The sequence below is a fragment of the Osmia bicornis genome, chromosome 4 (genome assembly GCF_907164935.1).
Source record: "Osmia bicornis bicornis chromosome 4, iOsmBic2.1, whole genome shotgun sequence".
Lineage (NCBI taxonomy): Eukaryota > Metazoa > Arthropoda > Insecta > Hymenoptera > Megachilidae > Osmia > Osmia bicornis.
Window position 1 is genome coordinate 7,653,729 of NC_060219.1, and position 21,003 is coordinate 7,674,731.

General features: G+C 42.2%; 1 protein-coding gene across 3 annotated transcripts in view; it reads right to left on the reverse strand.

Moving 5' to 3' along the window:
• LOC114874001 (epidermal growth factor receptor) overlaps window positions 1-21,003 on the reverse strand; it is a 130,218-nt gene that overhangs the window by 14,041 nt on the left and 95,174 nt on the right. For 2 of the 3 annotated variants that reach the window (XM_029182857.2, XM_029182856.2), the window contains exon 2: window positions 9,559-9,890. The exons of the other annotated variant lie outside the window; for it this stretch is intronic. In XM_029182857.2, the coding sequence (XP_029038690.1) occupies window positions 9,559-9,691 (133 nt within the window). In that variant the 5' untranslated portion in view covers window positions 9,692-9,890. The remainder of the gene's footprint in view (window positions 1-9,558; window positions 9,891-21,003) is intronic. 3 annotated transcript variants of the gene reach the window in all.

Consider the following 21,003-nt stretch of genomic DNA (forward strand, 5'->3'; position numbering starts at 1 on the left):
ATTCGATTGTGTCGACCGCGATCGTTTATCGAAAGTCATTCGAGATTTTTGAGCGTCACGCTTCTCTGACTTCGAATCCCGTTCGCAATAATTCTAATATATCCGGATATACCTCACGTTTCACACTATCACAGCTCGCACGAAGTATAAATTAATTGCATTAAACCTTGTTTTCGTTTACCTTCAAGTTCACAATTATTCCTGAATTTTACAATGCTGTCGACGAACAAATAAACTTTCTGTTAAATTGATTTTAATACAAATTTATGAGAAAAGGATATCTATATAACAGATATTTTCTTACCTAATCTTGTGTTGTTTCAAGCTGCACAAATTACACGAATTATGTGGAATAAAACCTTTCTACAGTAAATACGTTCTCTATTTCTAAAATTCATGCAGAAATACATAAGTCGAGAGGAAAATTGTTCGTAATGATATGGTTAGCGCGGCGAGAGGAAACACTTGACGCATAATGCTCTATTACGTAAATCATTTTTACACTATTACGTAAGTCGATCTAATTCTCCGGTTTGCGTTGGTATCGCGTGTTTCCAATTATCGCTTGTCCATTTCGTCAGCGCGAGGTGTGAAAAAAGACGCGGCGCGGGAAATTTAAATTCGATCAACGAAGACGCGTTTCGCGGTGGATCGCGATCGTCGTTTCGAAGGAGTCATTTTCTTCGTTCTCTCATATCCATCATTCAGGCGCGTTAATACATTCAGGGCAGAGGCGAGGAAGTAAGGACGAATCGAAATGAAATACGGAGGGCAACACGGACAAGGAACGAACGACGGCACGTGGAATGTGCTTTGTTCCAGCCTCTCTCTCGCATCGACGCCTCGAGCGTTCTTCGCGTCTCGTTTCATCCTCCTGTTCGCCGGTTGTTTCTCGATCTTTCTCATCCTCATCTCACCTCGACAACCTCAGCAGCTGAGTCGAACCTTTCGTTTCTGTCGAGAGCACGCGAATTTGCTGAGGTTGCCCTCTCGACTGCTGCTTGTACGTCGGTGAAATTAAGAATTTTTTTCTGGGATGGGCCAGGTCCTTCAGAGATTTAGAAATTTAAAAGTTTTGGAAAGCTAAAGGTTTGGAATCTTAAAATTTTAGAACATTTTGGGGGGACCAAGCCCACCCTGGTCCCTGCCTACTAAATAGGCCTCGACGAAACGACTAAATAAAACAGTGTGTTAAGTAAAAAAACATTATGTGATACATATGAAGGGAAAGGTTAATTGCTTTATTCATTTCCGTTCTGAAGAAACGAGAACACGCTTCGTTGTTCTGGTTCTCAGTAATTGAAACAGCTCGTTGTGTAGGCCATTCAGATCGTCGTTAGATAATCATTGTTTTATTCATTGTTTGTTTTTCAAATGACACCATTAAACGAATGATTGAGAAATTAGAAATAACCTATGTACATTGAACTTTGCCCGACAACAACAAACTGTTGCATTTAAATGCTATTTAGGAGACAAAGAAGAGAAGAGATGATGAACTAGTCCGCGGTCAATGCGTTGAAAGAGTGACCGGCGTTAACAATAGAAAGAGATACATATCTAGCTCGATTTCATGGTCGAAGGTCACGCGTGAAGATCCTACTTGAACCACTATGGTCAAGGTCGTCGCGTCCAACCTTCTATGAATCCTTGAAAAACAAGATCACGCGATTCGATTGACGAGATCGGCCATTTCAGCGATCCGAGAAACATACATTATTTTGTATATCGTATCCTGCTTTTTATTTCGGCTCGGTTACATGGCTCGCTTCGTCAGAAATGGACACCAGCCTTTGTGTGCCTTCGTAACTTTAAACAATACCCACAAATCATGGCTCGGACATGGCGAAGCAATCTCGACATAGACATTTATAACGAAGTTTATTTATATCATCAGATAGGATTGTTTTTTATCGATTGTAAGAGCGAAAAGAATGGACAATAAAATTTGTATTATAATTTGATATTATACGATGAGTTGAAAGTATATGTGTAACTTTTATTTCTGATCATTCTTGCAATAAATATAAAACGGTTGACATTCTGTTATGAATTGCTATACGATTACATCACTGCTTGAAAATGATAATGGCAAAACTAAAAAAATGTAAATTTTGAAGGAATAACTTTTGAAAAATTCATATTTTTCAAAATTATCTAGAATATTTTGAAGAATTTTAAATATGAGGTTTTGCTTAATTTTTAAATATAATATACAATTATAGTTCAATAATAATCTGAATAAGTCCAATTTAAATTGTGAAACAATGTTAGACTCGACCAAGGCATATCGGTAAAGTTGCAATAGAAGTTACTTTCACCCCCACAAGGATTCTAAAATTATGAGATATCGATGTATCGACTAATAAATCATTTCGTTGGCTGGCTCGCGGATTCGCAACGGCCAACGTACGCGTATAACTCGCGCCTTGGATAACAATCTCTTTCTCCCTTTCAAGTGGTTTCACCAGCTGCGACGCGAAGGGAGATTTTAATATACGACCGAGCTGAGATGCGAGTTAGCCATGGTCCTACCTATGGGATCGCTGAACCCCAGATAAACACGCAGATACGAAAACTCGACACGTTCGCCAGGTTGTACCTTTTGAAGAACGCGTCCTCTGCCCTCGGATTTTTCTTGTAACGTTTTAATTGCCATCACGAGTGTTGCTCATCGCGCTAACAAGATCTTATCTACCGTAATTGTTAATTTTGTTAGTTTCCAGAAATTGATCGGATCAGACACGCGAGGCTCTCTCACGCGCTATGTTCCATTTATGTTTCAATTTTCAGATTTTCAGACATTCAAACTGTTTGCACATAATTACATACAGAATTTATACTGATTGTTCTGTGTAATTTGTCACACGTGTGTGACGTTGATTTCTATTTAACATATTCGTTATCATCTATCCGCGACGACCATGAATTTATATTTTAAAATGGACTAAAATCATTTTAAATTGAACAATCCACGGAAAACAAATTTTCCAATAGCAAGGGTAAACACATACAAATTTTATAAACAAAGATAAAACATTTTTTAATCACGAATATTTTAAAAATCATTTTGTTTTCGAATAACCTTCCTTAACATTGAAATATTTTTTTAATTCTGCTACTCTCTCGTCCAGTATCAAGTAGATACACGTTTGACGTTTAACGCGGAGGGCATCGAGCGGACGTCTAGAAAAGGAATCACGTCGATAGATCTAGATCGCGGTAGCTCGCGATCGATCTATTGCGCTTGGATCGCGTATCGGGCGTCGACCACCCTCGAAGAGGCGTACGTCTTCCTCCAGAGCATTCATTCCTTTTCTCCGCTCAAAGAAGGAAGGAAGTAGGAAGAAGAACACGACGATCGTGTCAGAGATCCCGACGTACATTAACTTGGGATCGATACAGGCGCCATGGATCGCGATGCGAGCAACACATGTTAATTTCCCTAACTCGTGGGAACTCAGTCGAGTTTATTCGAGATATCTTCCGTATCTCGATCCATGCCTCGTCGTTTTTCCCTCCTCGGGTTAGCCCGATAAACGTAACGATCCTGTACACCTACGTGGGCGTGCACCTCGCTCGATTCTGCTCGAGATTTCGCGTAATAAGCGAGGATCACGTACCGATTTAGCCGCGGGCCGATACAGTTTAACGTCCGCGATAGATTGATAGCTCGTTCCTACACTTCTTCCTTCTTTCGAAAGTGTATAATATCGTGGTGAATTCGATTCATTTGAGATTGCACAGTACGCCTGATCGTTGGTTTATACTACTGGCAGAGTGTATTTTAGAAGTGGAAAGATTCATAATTTCATCGGCATATCTAATGACATCTAATGTGAAAATTAAATAGAAAATTTTTAATCCCCAATATTCGTAGCTGGTGGATTTGTTCCAATACTGGATGAAATATAATTTGAAATACCTAACATTTTAAAAGCTTATTCCAAGAAATAAAATATCTAGTACATGCTCCGTTAAATAAAATCATAAGAATAGATCGGATAGAGAGTTTGTATAGTTATGAAGTAGTCAGATTCGTTAGAAGCATTCAAAGCAATAGAATAGAAGAAGATTCGACGGAACATTGCAAACTGTTTCGCTGGTTGCACGACGAATTGCCTTTGAATGTGCAAAGCGTCCCGCTGTACAGCGCCCATTGTTCGATCCATCGAACTCGACACCCTAACAATCGTTCTCGATTCCTTCCCGCTGTTCTGGATTTATGATCGTTTCGATTACCTCTGGCCGAGGTACTGACTTTCTTTCCAATGTTTCGCGATCGGTTTCTACGATACCGGTACCAAATGGATTTCCTTGCATCAATATAATTGTTAGAGTATCGGTAACCAGATTTCCATTCCTGGTACAGGTTCTTTGTACACTTATTCGTGTATAAAGCAGAATATTTATACTACACCCTTGTTGCACCCGAGTGTACAAGACTCCGTCTTTCTAGTATCAATTTTTATTATTTTCTTTTATCCATCTTCTCAGTACATAAAGCGGAAAAATGCAATAATTTGTCTCAAGCAAGAAGAACAAGCTAAGAAAAGCAAGAAACAACAGTCTGCATCGTGTGAGTTCTTGAAAGCTAAGTCTGAATGCAAACCCGGTGGATGGAATTCCGTTTCCCTCTTCGAGGACATCTGTCGACCTTGTCGAGTGTACCATTCGCTAGTGTCGGAATGCAAGCGGCGGATTTCAGCGACACAGGTGATTACCGAGCAATTAAAGTCCTCGAGGGACAGGGTGGATATCGTTGACAAGAACACGAGATTGATATAAACGGTGCTCGCGTTCGGGCAAGAAATTCGATTTCCCACGTGAACCTCGCCACTTTCCCAACATAATTTCGTGTTTTCTCCTTCAAAATAAAAATCTTGTTGATCGCGACCAGGCATTGCAGGGATTCTTTCGATACGTTGCAATTTTCGCAAGAAACGAAATTTGTAAAATTTTATTTTGTAATTTTATTTTGTAAAAATATAAAATACTTTACTTAATATTTGTAAACATTATACTATATATAGAACACCGTGCAGTCTCTTTCACAAACTGTTCTTCTATCCCTTATCCTAGGGAAGTTGTTCGTATCCATTTTTCCTATTCAATCTCTGTACGGTTCTCCTCGATTTGCAATCAATGAAAAAAAAAGAACCCACCCACTCTCGCTTCTCACTCTCACTGATGTCCACCCACATTTCGTTTGCAGACCTGTCGGTGCCTAGCAAGAGAACGAATTGCCGTTCGCTATCCATCAAGTAGCTTGGAAACGTTGAAAGACCCAAAGGTGTCGGCTTGACTTTTCGCCCGCCCCACCTTTCGACCTGACCGGCATCGCGCAGGGATCTATTCTTCGTCTTCAGGGAACATGGTGATGGAACGAGTACGAATATTCTGGGATGGGAACGATGGATCATTTCGCACCGCTGAATCGTTCGGTTTATCTTCTCAAGATCCGTTCAATAGCCGGTTCCGCTGCTGTTCGTATCGAAGGACGATTGTTCTATTGTTAAGGTGGATGCTTCTGAACAGGCATTGCGAATGGAACTACTCACGATGCTGAGGTGCAGTTGGAACGATTTAATGCTTCAACGAGTTTTGAGTACTATTGAACTTAGTACAATTCAAAAAATTCGGGTTTGGAACCTTTTTCGAATTTTTCGGGCACCCACTTTCCCTAATTACCATAAGTAGGTTTAGTCGCAGTCCGTTAACATGAAAATGGAAAAATTGTTAGTTGATATTTTAATGAAAACTATAGAAATTTGCAATACCTAAATAAACTTTAACTTATAAAATTTTCTCGAAGTATAAGAAAAAAATGAGGGTTGAATTTTTTGACGTGTAACAATTTTGACGCACCTGTTACCGTCTCCCCCGAAAGCTGTCTTCGTTTACCTCTCCGGGCAAATTGCGAAACGCATCAGGTGAAAATGATTAATAAGGCTAGCCACGTCCGTTACACGGAGTTCAGTTTTAATTGAATTGATTTTACAAGCTCGTTTCGCGCGACGGACACGCGTATCGATGCGAATACAGGGATTCAATTAACTAATTCTGCGAACGGCGCGAATCGTTGCTCGATTAAATAATAGAGAAGTAACCGCTTCGGTCGCGACGTTTACTGCATCGGGCAGGAATACCTGGATCCTGTAATCGACGCGATTAAACTTTGAATGGCATTTATATGATAGCCGGCTGAAACTTTCGATGGCGGTTAAAGTTTAACAGCGATTACCGCCGGCATTTATTACCATCCGTGAAACGTTTGGTATTTCTGTCGAGACCATACGACTCTCACTGTTGCGGCCACTTACGACCCGGTAACTTTACCGGTTGATAGCCGAACGCTTCGACATCGTTTTGGATTCTTTGGATTAACTTTGGAGAGGTACTTGGCATTTCTCAGATATCGGCTAGTGCTTAATTTTAACTAGTTTCCTTCTTTAACCCTTTAATCGCGAATGCCGTGCAAATATAGCTTCAGTTTATTTAGTAAGAACGTATATGTATATACGTCTGGTAATTTTATCCTCTTCTATTGAAATGAGTTTCATAAAATGTTTAATTATTTAAATATCATTCTGATGATGTGTTGTCATATTTGTAATGGAAATTTTAAGTACAATTAACCCCTTCACATTTTTTTTTGACAGGACATGTTGTAATTGATTTTTGCGAACAATGAAGTACCCTTTGGAATCCTGTCCGAGAACGTTCGAAAAACAAAGAGGAAAAAATGAAGGAAAAGAAAGCTTTCTACCATTCCAACCTGTCTCGATCTCTTTGGATCCCAACATCGTGTGCAATCCCACGAGTACATAAATATCTGCCTAGCATATTGAACGGTCATATTTCATGGGGGGCAAAAAAAGCGAACGTCCCTTGGAAATTCAACGTCTCAATCCGTCTCTGGGATCTCGTCAATATTCCGAGCGGTCAATTAAGGCATGCCTCCCAGATGTCCCTTTCTGATCCTGCACGTACACGTCCATAGAATCGTCCATGGTGGTAGTATTACATACGAAGTGATCTTGCGTCGCGTTCCCTTACAATTCCGCTTGTTCGGCGTTCTCTTCGTCCCTGGGCCAGAAAACTTGGTCCAAAATGGCGGGCGGTTACGACAGAAGCTGGTATAAGCTTTGCAACTACCCAGAACATTGTGTTCCAGTTGATAACCGATGTCCATGATTTAAAAATATTTAGAGAAATTTGGTATTGCTTGAGTTTATTAAAAATTGAAAAACGGAGATTTTCAAAAACAGAGAATGGCAGGATGGCATAAAAGATACTAATTCAAATATTGGAAAAACTGTACAATTATAAACATTCTGAAGCGACGGTGTTATTAGTGGACACGCGTTGTATCCGGAGGATGATAACCTCGGGTTTAACGGGTAACGCGGAAGATCGACAGCGTATAAAGCGCCTACTTAAGGCTAAAACTTAAGGTCCAAGCTGATAGAATGAATGCGTGCTGGTCAAAGGCGTACCGACGCCGTAAAAACCGAGACACAAATTTCGTTAATGTAAAAACAAACGTGACTGAAAGCGGATGAAATCAATCGCTACGCAAAAAGCAACTTCCATCGAGCGTGACTGTGACTGTGACTGTGACCAGTTTTTATGGGCTCTGAAAATGATGTCTTTGTTTACTCTAGAGCTGTGCTTGTAAAGGAATCAATAACAAATTGAAAATCGAAATTTACTTGAACGACGAAACATAATTCTTAACGACAAATTATATGGCAAGAAATCAGCAATCGGCTACCGTATATCATTCATCATTTCAATTTTTCGACTAAGGTCATTTGCGTTAAGGTATTCCTTCTCAACGATTCATCACGCCAGTCACATTCGACGTTTCAATCCCCTCGCAAATACTATTTCCCACGTTCTTATCGAAGACTGATGAATTCTTAGTGTTAATTGACGCATCGTTTCGAAATACGATACACGCTAAAAGCTCGGAATGATAAAGTGCAATGATTAATTCAGCACGAGGCATAATCTTTGGCAGCGAAATATCGTTTGGCAATAACGTCGAACGTATCTTCTGGCTCGGTGGAGCGAATAAAAAATGATTGAAAGAAATCGAGGTTGCTCAGAGGCGACACGGCGTAAGTTACCGTTCCCTAATGGCCGCGAAGGTATCAAGCTCGGCTTATCGTGTTAATGGAAACCTTTATGGAGACCACTTTAGGTGATATCTCTCGAAATTGCGCCGCTCCACGGGATCTTGGGTGGTTATCTGTTCGACGAGCCGCGTCTTTGCGTTCCGGGGTGAGCTCGGCTTGTTTTTAACCGGAGCAATTCAATATTGCTATTCCTATCTTCTTTAATTTCATCTTACTTTTTTAATTACGCAAAGAAAACCTGGTCTGTTTCATTCAAAATCAAACGACGACGTTTCTAAACCCCATAAAACCAACTCTTTCTCTCGAATAACTTTTCTCGACGAAACTTTGAAAGTTTACCGACGACGGCTACGATGGCCGGGCACGGTGATATATCACGAGGAGTATTACGCGTGTGGTCGAGAAAAAGCGAACGCCGGCAACGCAATAACTAGGAAGGGCAATAAAAGTAAACGGGAAAGGTCTTGACAGGCGGGCAGGAATGCTGATGTGGGTCAAGCATCGACATCACCAGCCACGATCAAGGAATCCTGTTGTGTTACAGGCGAGTGCACCTACATGCGCGTTACCGAAAGTAGCCGCGCCGCCGCGTAAACATTTCTTCCTAGCGTGGAGAGCGTGCTCGAACGAGGCGGGATTTAAAGAGTTTCCTTCGGCTCGAGTGGGAAGAACGGTACTTTCCAGGTACTTCGAGTAAAAGGGGTCCCTTCTTGGCTAGGCACGCAACCAGCCACCCACGCGGCCGTTAAGCTGGCGCAACGCTTTGCTTTCTACTTTTCTAGCCAACCTCGATGATGAACGCGATGCTCTCCAACTAGGAAGAACTCTCACAGAGTGAGATCTTCAAGCGAACACCCTGATTTCAATAAAGAGAGAGCTTCAATTTGTAAGGTGTAAGAAAGAAAAACATTTCATCAAGTATCGTTCAGATTAGATAAGTCAATTTTTAGATGAGGATAGATCTAGATACAAGAGCGAGAAGAAGGGAAATTACCTATTCTGAACGGTACTTTAGGTAAAATAAACATTTTTTCTTTCCCATACAGCGGTAATTAAGATCGAAGGGAGATTCTACGAGCTTAAGTCCCTTGTACGTCATAACGAGGGCTCCTCCATCGAGGAACAGTTAAAATCAAATAACGTTGAATAAAGCATCACGCGATTCATGCGTTGATTCCGGAAGTAGAGGCGTTCTATCAATTTGAAAATTATAGATCTTCATTACCTTGCGTCTAACGATAAGGTACGCTTCGTATTCCCAGGCTAATATATATTTAATGACGATGAGTTACAGCGTCTGGTGCGAGTTAGTAAAAATTTACACTTTGCTGACTTTCTATTCGCGTGGACGTGAGCGTCGCGTGTAAATTTTTACCAATCTAAAATGCAGCTTAACGCGGACGAAACAACTCACTTTTCCCTTTGACAAACTCGGAGTTGAGGTCCGCTGACACATCGTAGCTACCGGCGATGATCAATAGAAGAAATGTCACGCCGAAGAGGTTGCAGGTCGACAGCGTTCGTGGCCCGTGTCGGTGTTGGAACATGATGAGCTCTCATGCCCTTTACGAACCCATGGACCTTGCCAAGGTGATCTCGACAATGATTCCCGCTTCTTCGTGCTCTCTTTCACTATCACGAGCAAGGAGAAGATCGGAAGAACTTCGGAGACGTATTTCCGCTGCGGCCATAGCTGTCTGTTCACCGGCTTCCTTGCATGTTTCCTCTCGTCGCTCTGCTTTGCGTCTGAAATTTAAATAACATATCATTAGAGACATCAGGAAGACTGACTATTTCTATATTGCGAATTGAATTTAATATGTCAGCTGTTGTAGAGGTAATCAATGATTGGCGCTTCTGCGCTAACTATACTAATATTCAAAATTCGATTATTTCATTTTCTAATTTAACTAGATTATTTTAACGTATTGATTAGAATTTTTTCAAATGTTTCTTCAAAATTAAGCAAATTAAATTGTATAATTATTAATCAATTTATCAATCATTCTCGTAATTTTCATCGAACTCCTATTCTCATTTTCTCACAGTCGATCTCATCTAAAGACATAGCGTTCCCATGGATTCAGCAGGATTGATTCCCATACACGGTCCGCGTTCCTCGATTTGGAAATAGAGCAACCGATCGCGAAAAAACGTCTATTCGCCTTTTACGCTGGCAATTGTTTTGTCGTCGCCTCGGCCAAAGGCTCGCGTCCTGTTCCTTCCACGCTAAGCAGGGCTTTCGCGGATTGTTTCGAACAGATTGAAAGAAGAAGAAAAAGAAGTAGAAGATTCAGAGGAAGCGAGGAAGTAGGATAAAAGAGGAGAAGACTACAGAGAGACAATGCGGCAAACAGCAGGTGTCTGCTCTTTCCTCCACCCTTTTCTCGCTCCTTTTCCCTCTTCCTTCATCTTCTTCCTCCAGGCACGATCTCATCCCGAACAGCCTCACGGCTCTTTCTTTGTTCTTTCGCACTCCCCGCAGAGTGGTGAACACGGGTTACCTTATTCGGCCGCGACGGTCAATGATCAGCTTAAACAAATGACGTCGACTAGGGTTTCGTCGAGTTTCTCCCTTCCAAGTAGCAGCCTGATTACCAGCATCTCGTCAGCATCAGCCTCTTCAGGGCCTCGTCTATTAATTACGATCGCTTCGTGCCGACACTAAGCCCCGTCTCGATCACCGGACACTCGATCGTGTCGATCGTGATTGTCGAGCGTTCCTCGCGCTTCGTCTCCATTTATTCACTCGCTCTTCGTTTCTTTCATCAGGACAATCCTACTACCCTTTCCTCTTTGTCTACCTCATTCTGACAGCGGTTTCTTGAACGCGATGGTCGTCGAGGTACCAGGCTGTCTGCCGGTGAGAAAGACGTGGGACGTTTCAGTGAAGACATGCTGCTAGTAACGACGTTACGTTAGGCTAATGCACATTAGCAAGGGCTACAGTGCATCGCTTTGCAATGCAAACATTTGAAATCATTTTATACGGGACTGATCGGGTTGGGTCACGTTGGAATGAAGTGGGTGGAAGAGGGATACCTCGTTAATCGAAAGTTCACCCTTCTAATCATAAATAATAGAAGGCGGTGCTACGATTGTATCGAAACGAGGTCAGTAATCGAACTCCTGGACGATCGATCAAAACGCGCTCGAGCTCATTAACGATCCCGACAAAACGTGCAATTAGCCGCTAATAATCCGTACGACTATTATCTGCACGGTAACCCCGTCAACCGGAACGACTGGAACCAAAACCGGTTCGCTTTTACCAATTTGTACGGAGGATTTTTGCCAAAAGTGTCTCGTACGAACGCGTACCGAGACTCCTGGCGAATCGTGTCCGTATCTGAGAAAACAGAAAGGACATTCCTGAAGGACCTCGGAGCGCAAAGACCCCGCCACGCGACTAGTTTCATCGACAAACGTATCCGGGTGTTCTTAATCCTTTCGATGTAGCACGCGTTATTACGGTCGTTTCGAAACGCTCTACTATGTTTGCGATAACTAAGGAAATCTGATAAGGCAGTTTCTTATCGAGGCTTAAAAGATTAAGAACATGCATTTAAAAGAATAAAATCGATACATATTGATTTTTAGTAAAATGAAAATTAAATTGTCATTTGCCATTCGAGGCAAAATAATTTGTGATCGTTTTGTGACAAGGTAATAAATAATACCACGCAATTTTCCAGCACGATACCACGGTGTTAAGTATCGCTTACACGGAGGTAGCTACAGAGGTATCGTTTCTAATTACACGTTCGTTATTTGTCCAGTGACAGGAGAGAAGGCGGCGCAATGCGCGATTCCGTTCGCCATCGGTCGTTATCGTTGGATGACATCGAAAGAATCGAATCGATAAAATTTTCTCTTTTTTCCCTTCCTCGGTTCGTATCGAACAAAGTGCATTTATCATTGTTACATCGGCCGAATTGACACGTCGATCCTTTTCGCGGTGACTAATCGGTGGGGTGCGCCTGCCGTGCTCTCGTTAACTTGCCTTCGGAGCCTTGATTCGCGCTTGTACCGCGACAGCGAATGGAAACGCACGTGGCCGTGTATCACGATATCGCGAGCCTTTCTCTTGTAATTATTCGAGAGAGAAAAGGGCTTTGATATATTGCTCCGAATTTTGACGTTTGCTTGTTCGCAGAGAAACTGTTCGTTTAAAGAGGAGGTGAAACTAGTTGGTGATAAAAAGAACAGAAAAAATAGGAAGTGACATTTACCTCTTATCAAAAGAGACTTCTTTATCAAAATATTTAGTTGCTTCGTTTGTTCGTCAAGTTTGAAAGAGTAACAAACAGCGTCTTCTTAAATTAATATTTAAATGATAAGAAATTATTAAAGACTTTGCCAGTCTCATATAGCACAAAGTGAAATTCGGTAAACACCGATGGTACGCGGACTGACATCAGACTTGTGAACATCACGTAGGTCGTTTGCGAACTGCTATCGTTCGTAGGACTGTTTTATTAATGTCAACGAGGAGAGATTACGAGGCGTGGTTCTCAGACTTGCCAAAATAAAGATATTAGTCGGAAGATAAGCCGTTCAGGCAGTGCGACGTTACTTTTACCAAGCATCTGCAGATTACACTGTTCGGTACAGCTGAAGCAATCTTATAGCAAATATGACAACAAATTTTACTTAAAAATATATATTCGAATTAACCAGAGATACTAAATTTTTTAGTGAATCTCCTCAAATAAATACAAGTTATCGCATAGTCGTCCTTGTCACTCCTATCGATAACAAATGATAAGACGGAAATACAAGGACAACCTCGTAATCAACCCCGATAAAAGGGGAAGAAGGAAGGAAGTCGTGTACTCCGCGGATAAAAAGGCTGGAATTTTCTTCGACTGAACCGCGCCATGGAAGAAAGAATCCCTCGAGAAGCTTCGTCGGATACGGAGTGCCATGGATGCCGGAGCGGAGTTCACAAAATGACAACGAAAGAGAAAGAAAAAAAAAAGACACCATGAAAACAGAAAAGAAAAGGAGAAGAAGAATCGAGGCAGACCAGGGTCCGGCATACGGGGACGTCGGTTGTATTTATCGACGCAAGTCGTCCACCTATGTTCTCCAGCTTGCTCCTCACCTCTCTTCTTTCGTTCCACGGCTCGTCCTCGTTCCTCTTTCTTCCTCCTCGCGAGAGGTAGTTCGGTCGAGAGAGCATAAAAGCGGCGTCTTTTGAGGGGGAAACTGTGGCAAATAATAAAAAAAGAAAAAGGAAGGACCAGGGAACACGGCGAGCAACCGTGTTAACTGCGCTGCTTATGCATTCATATCCTTGTTTCGCGACAACCTGCTGATTGTTTCCACAAAACGCGACAACCCTCTTGTAGCCGTGTCCAGGCCGGTTTTTCGGTGGCCTGGCCCGAACAGCGGACACGCTAGGTGCCGCTCCAGACGCGACGAATGCAGCACCAGCAAAAAGGATCAATTTGTATGCGGGTGAACGCTCCGACACTCGCTTTCTCTACCCGTTCTCTGACACTGTCCTCGAGACCGTGTAACGTCTGTACGACAATGGCCACGGGTGCTGTCTCCTGAACAAGAACCACGGGAGGGGGGGAACTGCCGAGGGTGCCCCATAGGAACACGGAACCAACGAGGAAGCGCGAATCTTCACCACTCGCCTCTTACCCTTTCCTCTGAAACGTTTTAACGATGCGCACTACTTTTAAGTAGTATAAGTAAAGCATAAGGGTGGCACTAGTATTTCTTTTTAACTACAGACTTCCACGCTTCGTAATATATTTTTACGGTTTTTAATTTAATGCGTTCGCTACCAATACCTTAAGACTCTTCGGATCAAAAACCGAGATTCTTACAGATATCATATGATATAAGATCGTCAAGCGTACAGGAATTGCTTCGCGAGTCATAGCAATAAATGAGCGTAAAGTACGATCGAGCGATTAGCATAAATTAACGTTGTTTACCCGTACGTAATAATTCTTCGTAACGTATCGCGAGCGTGATTTATCGTAACGAAGGATCGCGGGAGATACGCGTGTCCCGGGGCAGAGCCGAGAGGGGAATAAAGAGAGAAGATAGAAGACTGCCGGATGAAATATGCTGGCGTCTTCTGCAGCGTTAGAATATCCGAACGATGCATACGTGCCAGAGTTAACGGTACGTTGCATTCCCCTCTGTATCGCATCAGCCCTTTCGCCCATCGGCCATTCCTCGATGCATGGCCCACAGTGCTCGTGTTATCGGTTCTTGTAGGTAAGTCTGATTACATAGCGCGATAACAAGCTTGCCAGAAGGCTGATTGGTCTATGGTGTTCGAAGAGACTTAATTCGTTTACAATAATAGACTCCTGGGCAACAAGAATATTATATCCAGTTTCGCTTATTATTCAGTCCCTGGACGAACGGGTACCCGAAATTTTTGACTGAGAATTCCTGATACGAATTTTAAGCTACCCGTGCACCCTTAGCCAATACCAATATAAGGGTTAATTGTCTCAAAAGACTATTGTACTTTCGTCAAGGGGCCGAGTGTTTACGAATGGTCCACCATAATGGCAGTTCATACGTAAAGATAGTAATCGGCTATTATAGCGAGCTTTCGTAATATAAGGAGGTGGTCGAAACGCGACACCGGGACCCCACCCAGGTGTGCGACGAAATGGATTGCGCCGCTCGAAGGGAGTCGAATCGATCGTCAATCAAGCCAGGCTCAGCGATAATTGACCGAAGAAGAGGGTCGTCATGGGCCGAAAGAAGGATCGAAAAAAATTAAGGAGACGCGAATAACAGACGGCGGGGAAGATGATGACGAAAAATAAAGAGCGACCGGGGGAAAAAGGGGAAGAAGAAGACGAAGAAGGAGCTACGAGTGAGGAGGAAAAAGAGGAAGAATAAAACGTGGAGTAACGGTAAAGGAGAACGTGAGCGAGATTTCGATGCTTTCGGAGCAACGAGGATACGTCAAAGGTATCCGGAGGACCCCCCGATCCAAGATACCTTCCAAGGTACCGTCCACCTTTCCTCTGGCTCGCTTACTGGCCCATCCTTTCTTCTCTCTTTCTCATATACTCTTCTGTTGGTATCTGGTCAAGAACGAGCTTTGATTTAGAACACGCCACGATTGCCGGCGTCGGCCTCTGTTGTGCCGCAAAAACGGCCACTGCTTAACCAACCGAGAGCGAACCGCCGCGCCGCGCCGCGCCGCGCCGGTCCCAGCGCCGGTTCACTTTCCCACTGGGCCGTATATGGCACAACATTTTATCTTCTACGGCCCTCGTAGCGAGGGATTGCATGATCGGACGCCGTAAAACCGAACCTCGACCATATCTTCAACCCCTCTCACTTTCTTATTCTGCGATCCATTCGATCAGCCTCCTGCTATTTCCATTCGCTCAACTAGCTAAAGGCCTCAACGCTGGGCATTCGGCGTCTCCCTTCAGAAATGGCAGCTTATAAAAACGAAAATGTAACGTTAAGGAAATGCAATAAATTCACGCATTACATTCTAAATCGCGACCAGTCTCTAAATGACAACGTTATGCAAATTTTCTGACATAATTAGCTATCATGGGTCATTTGCGATTGAGATGGAAAACAGGAATTGTCAGCAGGGGAATGCGTTTCGTGTCTGCGAGAAGGTCCGGTTCGAACGGTTCGCGGTTTGCTAATAACGTTCGTGACTCCGTGACGGTTTCCTACGTTCCAGCTACCAGGAGATAGAAGGTAGACGAGATAAGAAGTGGCTGGAAAGAAAGTGAAGAAAGGGTAGGGAAGGAGAGGTTGGAAATCCATGGATCGCCGCTCACGATCCCGCCGTTTGTCTCGCGGCTAAGGCAGACGTTCAGCCCGTGCACCACGATGGAATTTCAAGGCACGAAGCGAGTTCCCCTCGCGGCTCGACCTCTGCACCTCGTGCAGCTCCAGATCGTGACTTCGCCCGCTCACGGAGAACGATCCCGTGGCCTTTCTTCGTGTTCCACGTATCTGCCACCGCGAATCTTCTCGGAGAACCGGTCAATCCCGCTCACGAAGGCTTTTGGATTTCTTGGAACTGTGGCGTTCACGAAAACGACCTTCATCTAGTTGCAATCCTCTTTTTATTATATCATTAACTCGTATCATTAGTGTTTATACGCTTGAGATGAGCAGAAAAGCACGAGGCATGTATGAAATATTGAGAAAAGGAGGAAAGTTTTAAATTTACAAAAAGATTATATTATTTCAAAGATACGCGAGTGCACGGATGATTTCGGTCATTAACAAAATTCTACACGTATGAATTCGTAAAATTAAAACTTCTATTTTTGAATATTTCTCGTCGAATGCTATTAGAATACATGTATGTAAAAAAAAAGAACTGAATAATTTTATGCTCTCCAATGTAAAGTTCAGTCGAATTTAGTCCGAATAAATCAACAATATGAAGTTTAATTTCATCTGAAGATCAGTCATCCAGGTTGCAACATCAGAACGTAAGATGTACCGTGAAGAATCACGATGGCACATCAGAGCGAGGAGCAGTAATTAGTCAAATGAGCAAACGTCTTGACCACCTGCAGTGAAGCAGGACCCGAAATTATTGGCCGACTGGCAGAGTAGCGTGCGGTAAAGCTGCGTAATGATAATAATTATTATTATTTCGTCGCACGTGAGCAGCCAGACAAACCGCTCCCCTTTTGGGAAGGATTTTTATGAAGACATGCTAATTGTTGCCGCTTCACGCGGACAACGTTGTCCACTTTGTAATTTCTCATGGCCGTCAATTTCGTTGTTGCCAGTTATTAAATCCTTGCCTCGGGCTCCTTCGCGTCGTAAAATGTGTTAATCTAATTTATACGTTCAATTGTGAACGTATAAAGAACGCGGGGTCGTTGAAGAAGAATTAACGTCAAGGAGTGTAACTTTTAACTCTGACGATGAGTAACTCCAGTATCGTGACAAATCGATTTTTCGATGACAAGTGTTATCGAATGGTACAATTTAACCTTTCCGAGCGATACAAATGCAGTGGTCTTATCAGTGTGAAATGCAAACACCTACAAAAATGTCAATATTTGATATTTTCACCATGTACGAAGATTATCAGCACACTGTGATCGATGTAACGAAATTCAAGACTGTCGAATCAGTAAATACTGTAAAATCGAAGATAATAATATAGTTGTTTCATTTTTCAACGGAGCATTATGTACGAGGGTGTCAAAGGGTTAATCTAGCTCCACGAAATGTTTATTGTTCTCCCAGATATGTTCATAACCCTCTATCGATTTTGAGTTTCATGAAATTCTCGAGCGAATCGGAAGAATCGTTACTTTCCAGGGCAAAGTGTGTTCTGAGGTCAAGGACAAATTATTGGTAGCTTTATGATACCACCAACTACCCCGCGAATACCACTTTGATTCGTTGGAAGATTGATCAAAGTGCATTTCGAAGGTAAGCCTGCGTGCCACGGGACTAATCAATGCTTTCAGCTCTTTTCTCCTGCATCCTACGTCGCTCATTTCCGAGTGGATCGCAAATTGTTGGTTACGTTACAGAGAGAATCGAAAACATACGCTTCAAGATGGAAGAAGGATCTTTTCAGCAACGAAACAACCGAGTCAGGAAATCAAATGTTTACGTGGTTCGTCGGAACGAAAAAGAAAGCATTCTCCCTCCCGGAGGTTTGGTGGAAAATTAACGCGGAGTATCGTATAAGGCGACCGTAAATTTCTGCGTAAATATATGAATCAGTTGACTTAGCGATAACTTTCAGACACAAAATATGGAAACCTGAAACGTCTACTTCGGTGATAATTTAATGTTTGGTACGCAAAATCTTGATGACTCGTATTTGGTGTAGCTACCGCTTCTAGAATGATTTCATAACATAAAGGTGTCGCAAAATAGGCCTTATTTTATATCAATTTAAAGCTTAAAGTTTGATGAAAGTAATTAGTTACATGCACCTTTCATTACTGTTCTCAATACAAAATGGCAGGTTGTCAAAAAATCGTCTTACTGCTTATTACACGGTAATTGATAATAACCAGCCATTTTGTATTAAGGACATTAATGAATAGTGCATGCATATAATAATTATCACCAAATTTTAAGCTTCGAATTGATAAAGTGCTATTTTATAATACTTTTGGATCATAAAATTGTGTCAGACTTTGGATATTACAAAATTAACAATCAAATTCTTTTTGTTTGGCAACCATTTCATATCTGTTTAAAATCGCTTCTATTGTTTCATTTCAAATCGATTTTAAATCGATTTCGAAACTGATCGAGGAGACCAGGACAGCCACGAAAACGGAAAGAAAGGGGAAGATCGCGAAGATAAAGCGAACGTTGAGATTCGTTGCATTGTGCCGCGTCGAAGATGCCGGCGTGACTTTAACGCCGGCAGCGATCCTCGAGATCCTTATCCTGGCGATCTACCTGCACCATCCTGGCTTCGTTTGGCTGAAAGTGCCGCCGGTGCCATTTTTCGAGGCTTACTTACGGCGTGCAATGGCACAAAGAAGCTGCCAGCAACCGGGATCCTCGATCTTTGCGAGTATCTTGAAAAATAAACCTGATTCCATGCTGAGATTCGAAATTTTACCATCTGAATCGAATCGACCAAGGATATTGTTCATTTTTTACCGTTTTCGGTTCAGAACACAAATTTTTCAAGATACTTAAAATTATTATAATTTGATCATGTTAAATTGAAGATCGATAATGAAATTCTGTCTGTGCACTTTGATCGATAATATTTGAAGTTTACATTTTTTTGAAATACCCTTCCTCAGTATCGTTAAATCAGTTTTTAAATATTTTAAACACAGCATATAATAAAACGATCGATACAAAAGTTTGAAGCGATTCGAGTTGTAAATTCGTTTGTTTCATCAAATGTTCAGCATAACCAAATCGACATTACAACATGGTACATCATACCCGATAGGAAAATCTTATCGAAAGTCTTCAATACTCTCCTTTGGTTCGTTCTCAAAATTACACGAGTAGAAATCGGTTTGGAAAAGCAGTTGCTTTGGTGTGAATGATTAAGAAAGTTCTGTCATCGTCCAGTTAATTACAGATAGAACAATGAACCGCTTGAAATTCGTACTCGGTATCAACGTTCCTTGTCGTATACCATCCAGTAAGAATTATTTCAAATACGTATATAAATATGTTATTTATACTTTCTTTAGTTTTCTTTACATAGTAATTCTAAATTGAAAATTTGTAATTTTCTGAACTTAGTGCATTATAAAAATTGACAAGCATGATCTTTCCGGGTAATCTCTTTTTTAATATAAAAAGGAATATTAAAATTCAAAGAATTCAAAGTGTTAGGCCCATCTTGAACTTAACAAACTATGTATAATAAATTGTATTTTTGTCACTCAAAGGTACTTCAATAATATCCGAGAATCATACTAAAGAAATATGCAAGAAGCACAGTTCAGAGGTGCAGCTGAGGTCATTATGCAAAACTGGACGTTTCTTCTCATCACGAACGCGAAGGACGAATGATTTCAGAAGTTTTCACTACGCAGGACCATCGAGAAACGAAATGCTATACGCGTCTCAGCGTATCAAGCTGAAGCCGGACTTGATTTCATTAAAGAGAACACCATTGGGGAGAAACAATCCAGTGGAATTCGTCCAGCGACGTCGTAATTCGACGTGTCAATCCAGAAAATCGTGCAACGGCAAACATCACTTTGTACAGTCTAATCCAAAGACACTAGAGACTGCAAAAGATAGGAGGAGCTCGAAGATCTATGAAAAATACGAAGCTGCTTCTTTTCTGGAAAAAGAGCCTCGAACGTATGCTCAAATGATAGCCAGTTACAGTCAGACGATGTATACTGAAACTGGCTCTGGTATTCTAAAAGACGGTCTAAGCACGGCTATGGTTAATGGAGTCCACAGAAGTCCGTTCAGCACCTCGTCAGCGGTGTCTTTGAAGTGGAAGAACAGATCGAAGGGAGTCAAAAACGGGTGTCTCAGCGTTACCAATCCTAATACGCTCAGCCAAGAAGCGAAATTTAGCAGCGACACTTCAACAATGACCTACGAGTGTCGTAACGATCGCAAAAACTTCATCATGAGTGATCTTGAAGAAAGTGGCAATCTGGAACGTGCATCCTCTTCGTACGCGACGATCATAGAAAGGTACAGCAACGAGTTGGAGTTCAATGATTGGGACAACAGTCCGTTACCAAAACGCAATGCACCCATGGATCTCAACGACTTCCCCGCGTTGATGACGAATACTAAACACAGATCCATGAAATTTCTCTCTGACAGGAACGAAAGTATCGCTTCGAGTGAGAGTAAAAAGACGGAGGAGAAGAGTCAAACCGACTGGATGTCGAAAATGGAAGACGTGATAAAGGACCTGAAGAAAATCACTTCGAAGAACGAGATGGTTGATTCGAAGTCGAGCGAGAAATGGGCGCTGCAGTCGGTGAACGAGCACGCGGAATGGATGGACAGGGTGGTCGGCGCTCATAAGAAGGGAAAATTAAAAAAGGGCGACAGCGATGAACCGAAGAGTTCAACGACGATGCAAGAATCAGTGGTTGCTGCAGCGAACGAAAATCGTGGCTCTAAATCAAACCCCATAACAAGTTACATAAATCGTGGATCAATGGGTTCGACTACGAGCTCCTCGTCCCAAGGACCGACGGCTAAACAGCCGCAAATTGAACTTCGAATGACACCTTCGCAAAACGAGTCCGTGGTATCCATCAACGTCGACGAGTTGGCGGCAAAAACGGCGGGCACCAACGCCAAGGAGCAGCTGTCGGTGGTCATTTCGAACAACGCGAAGCGAGACACGAGTACCAGCAACGTTCGTTCGAACTTCGATTCGATGCAGATA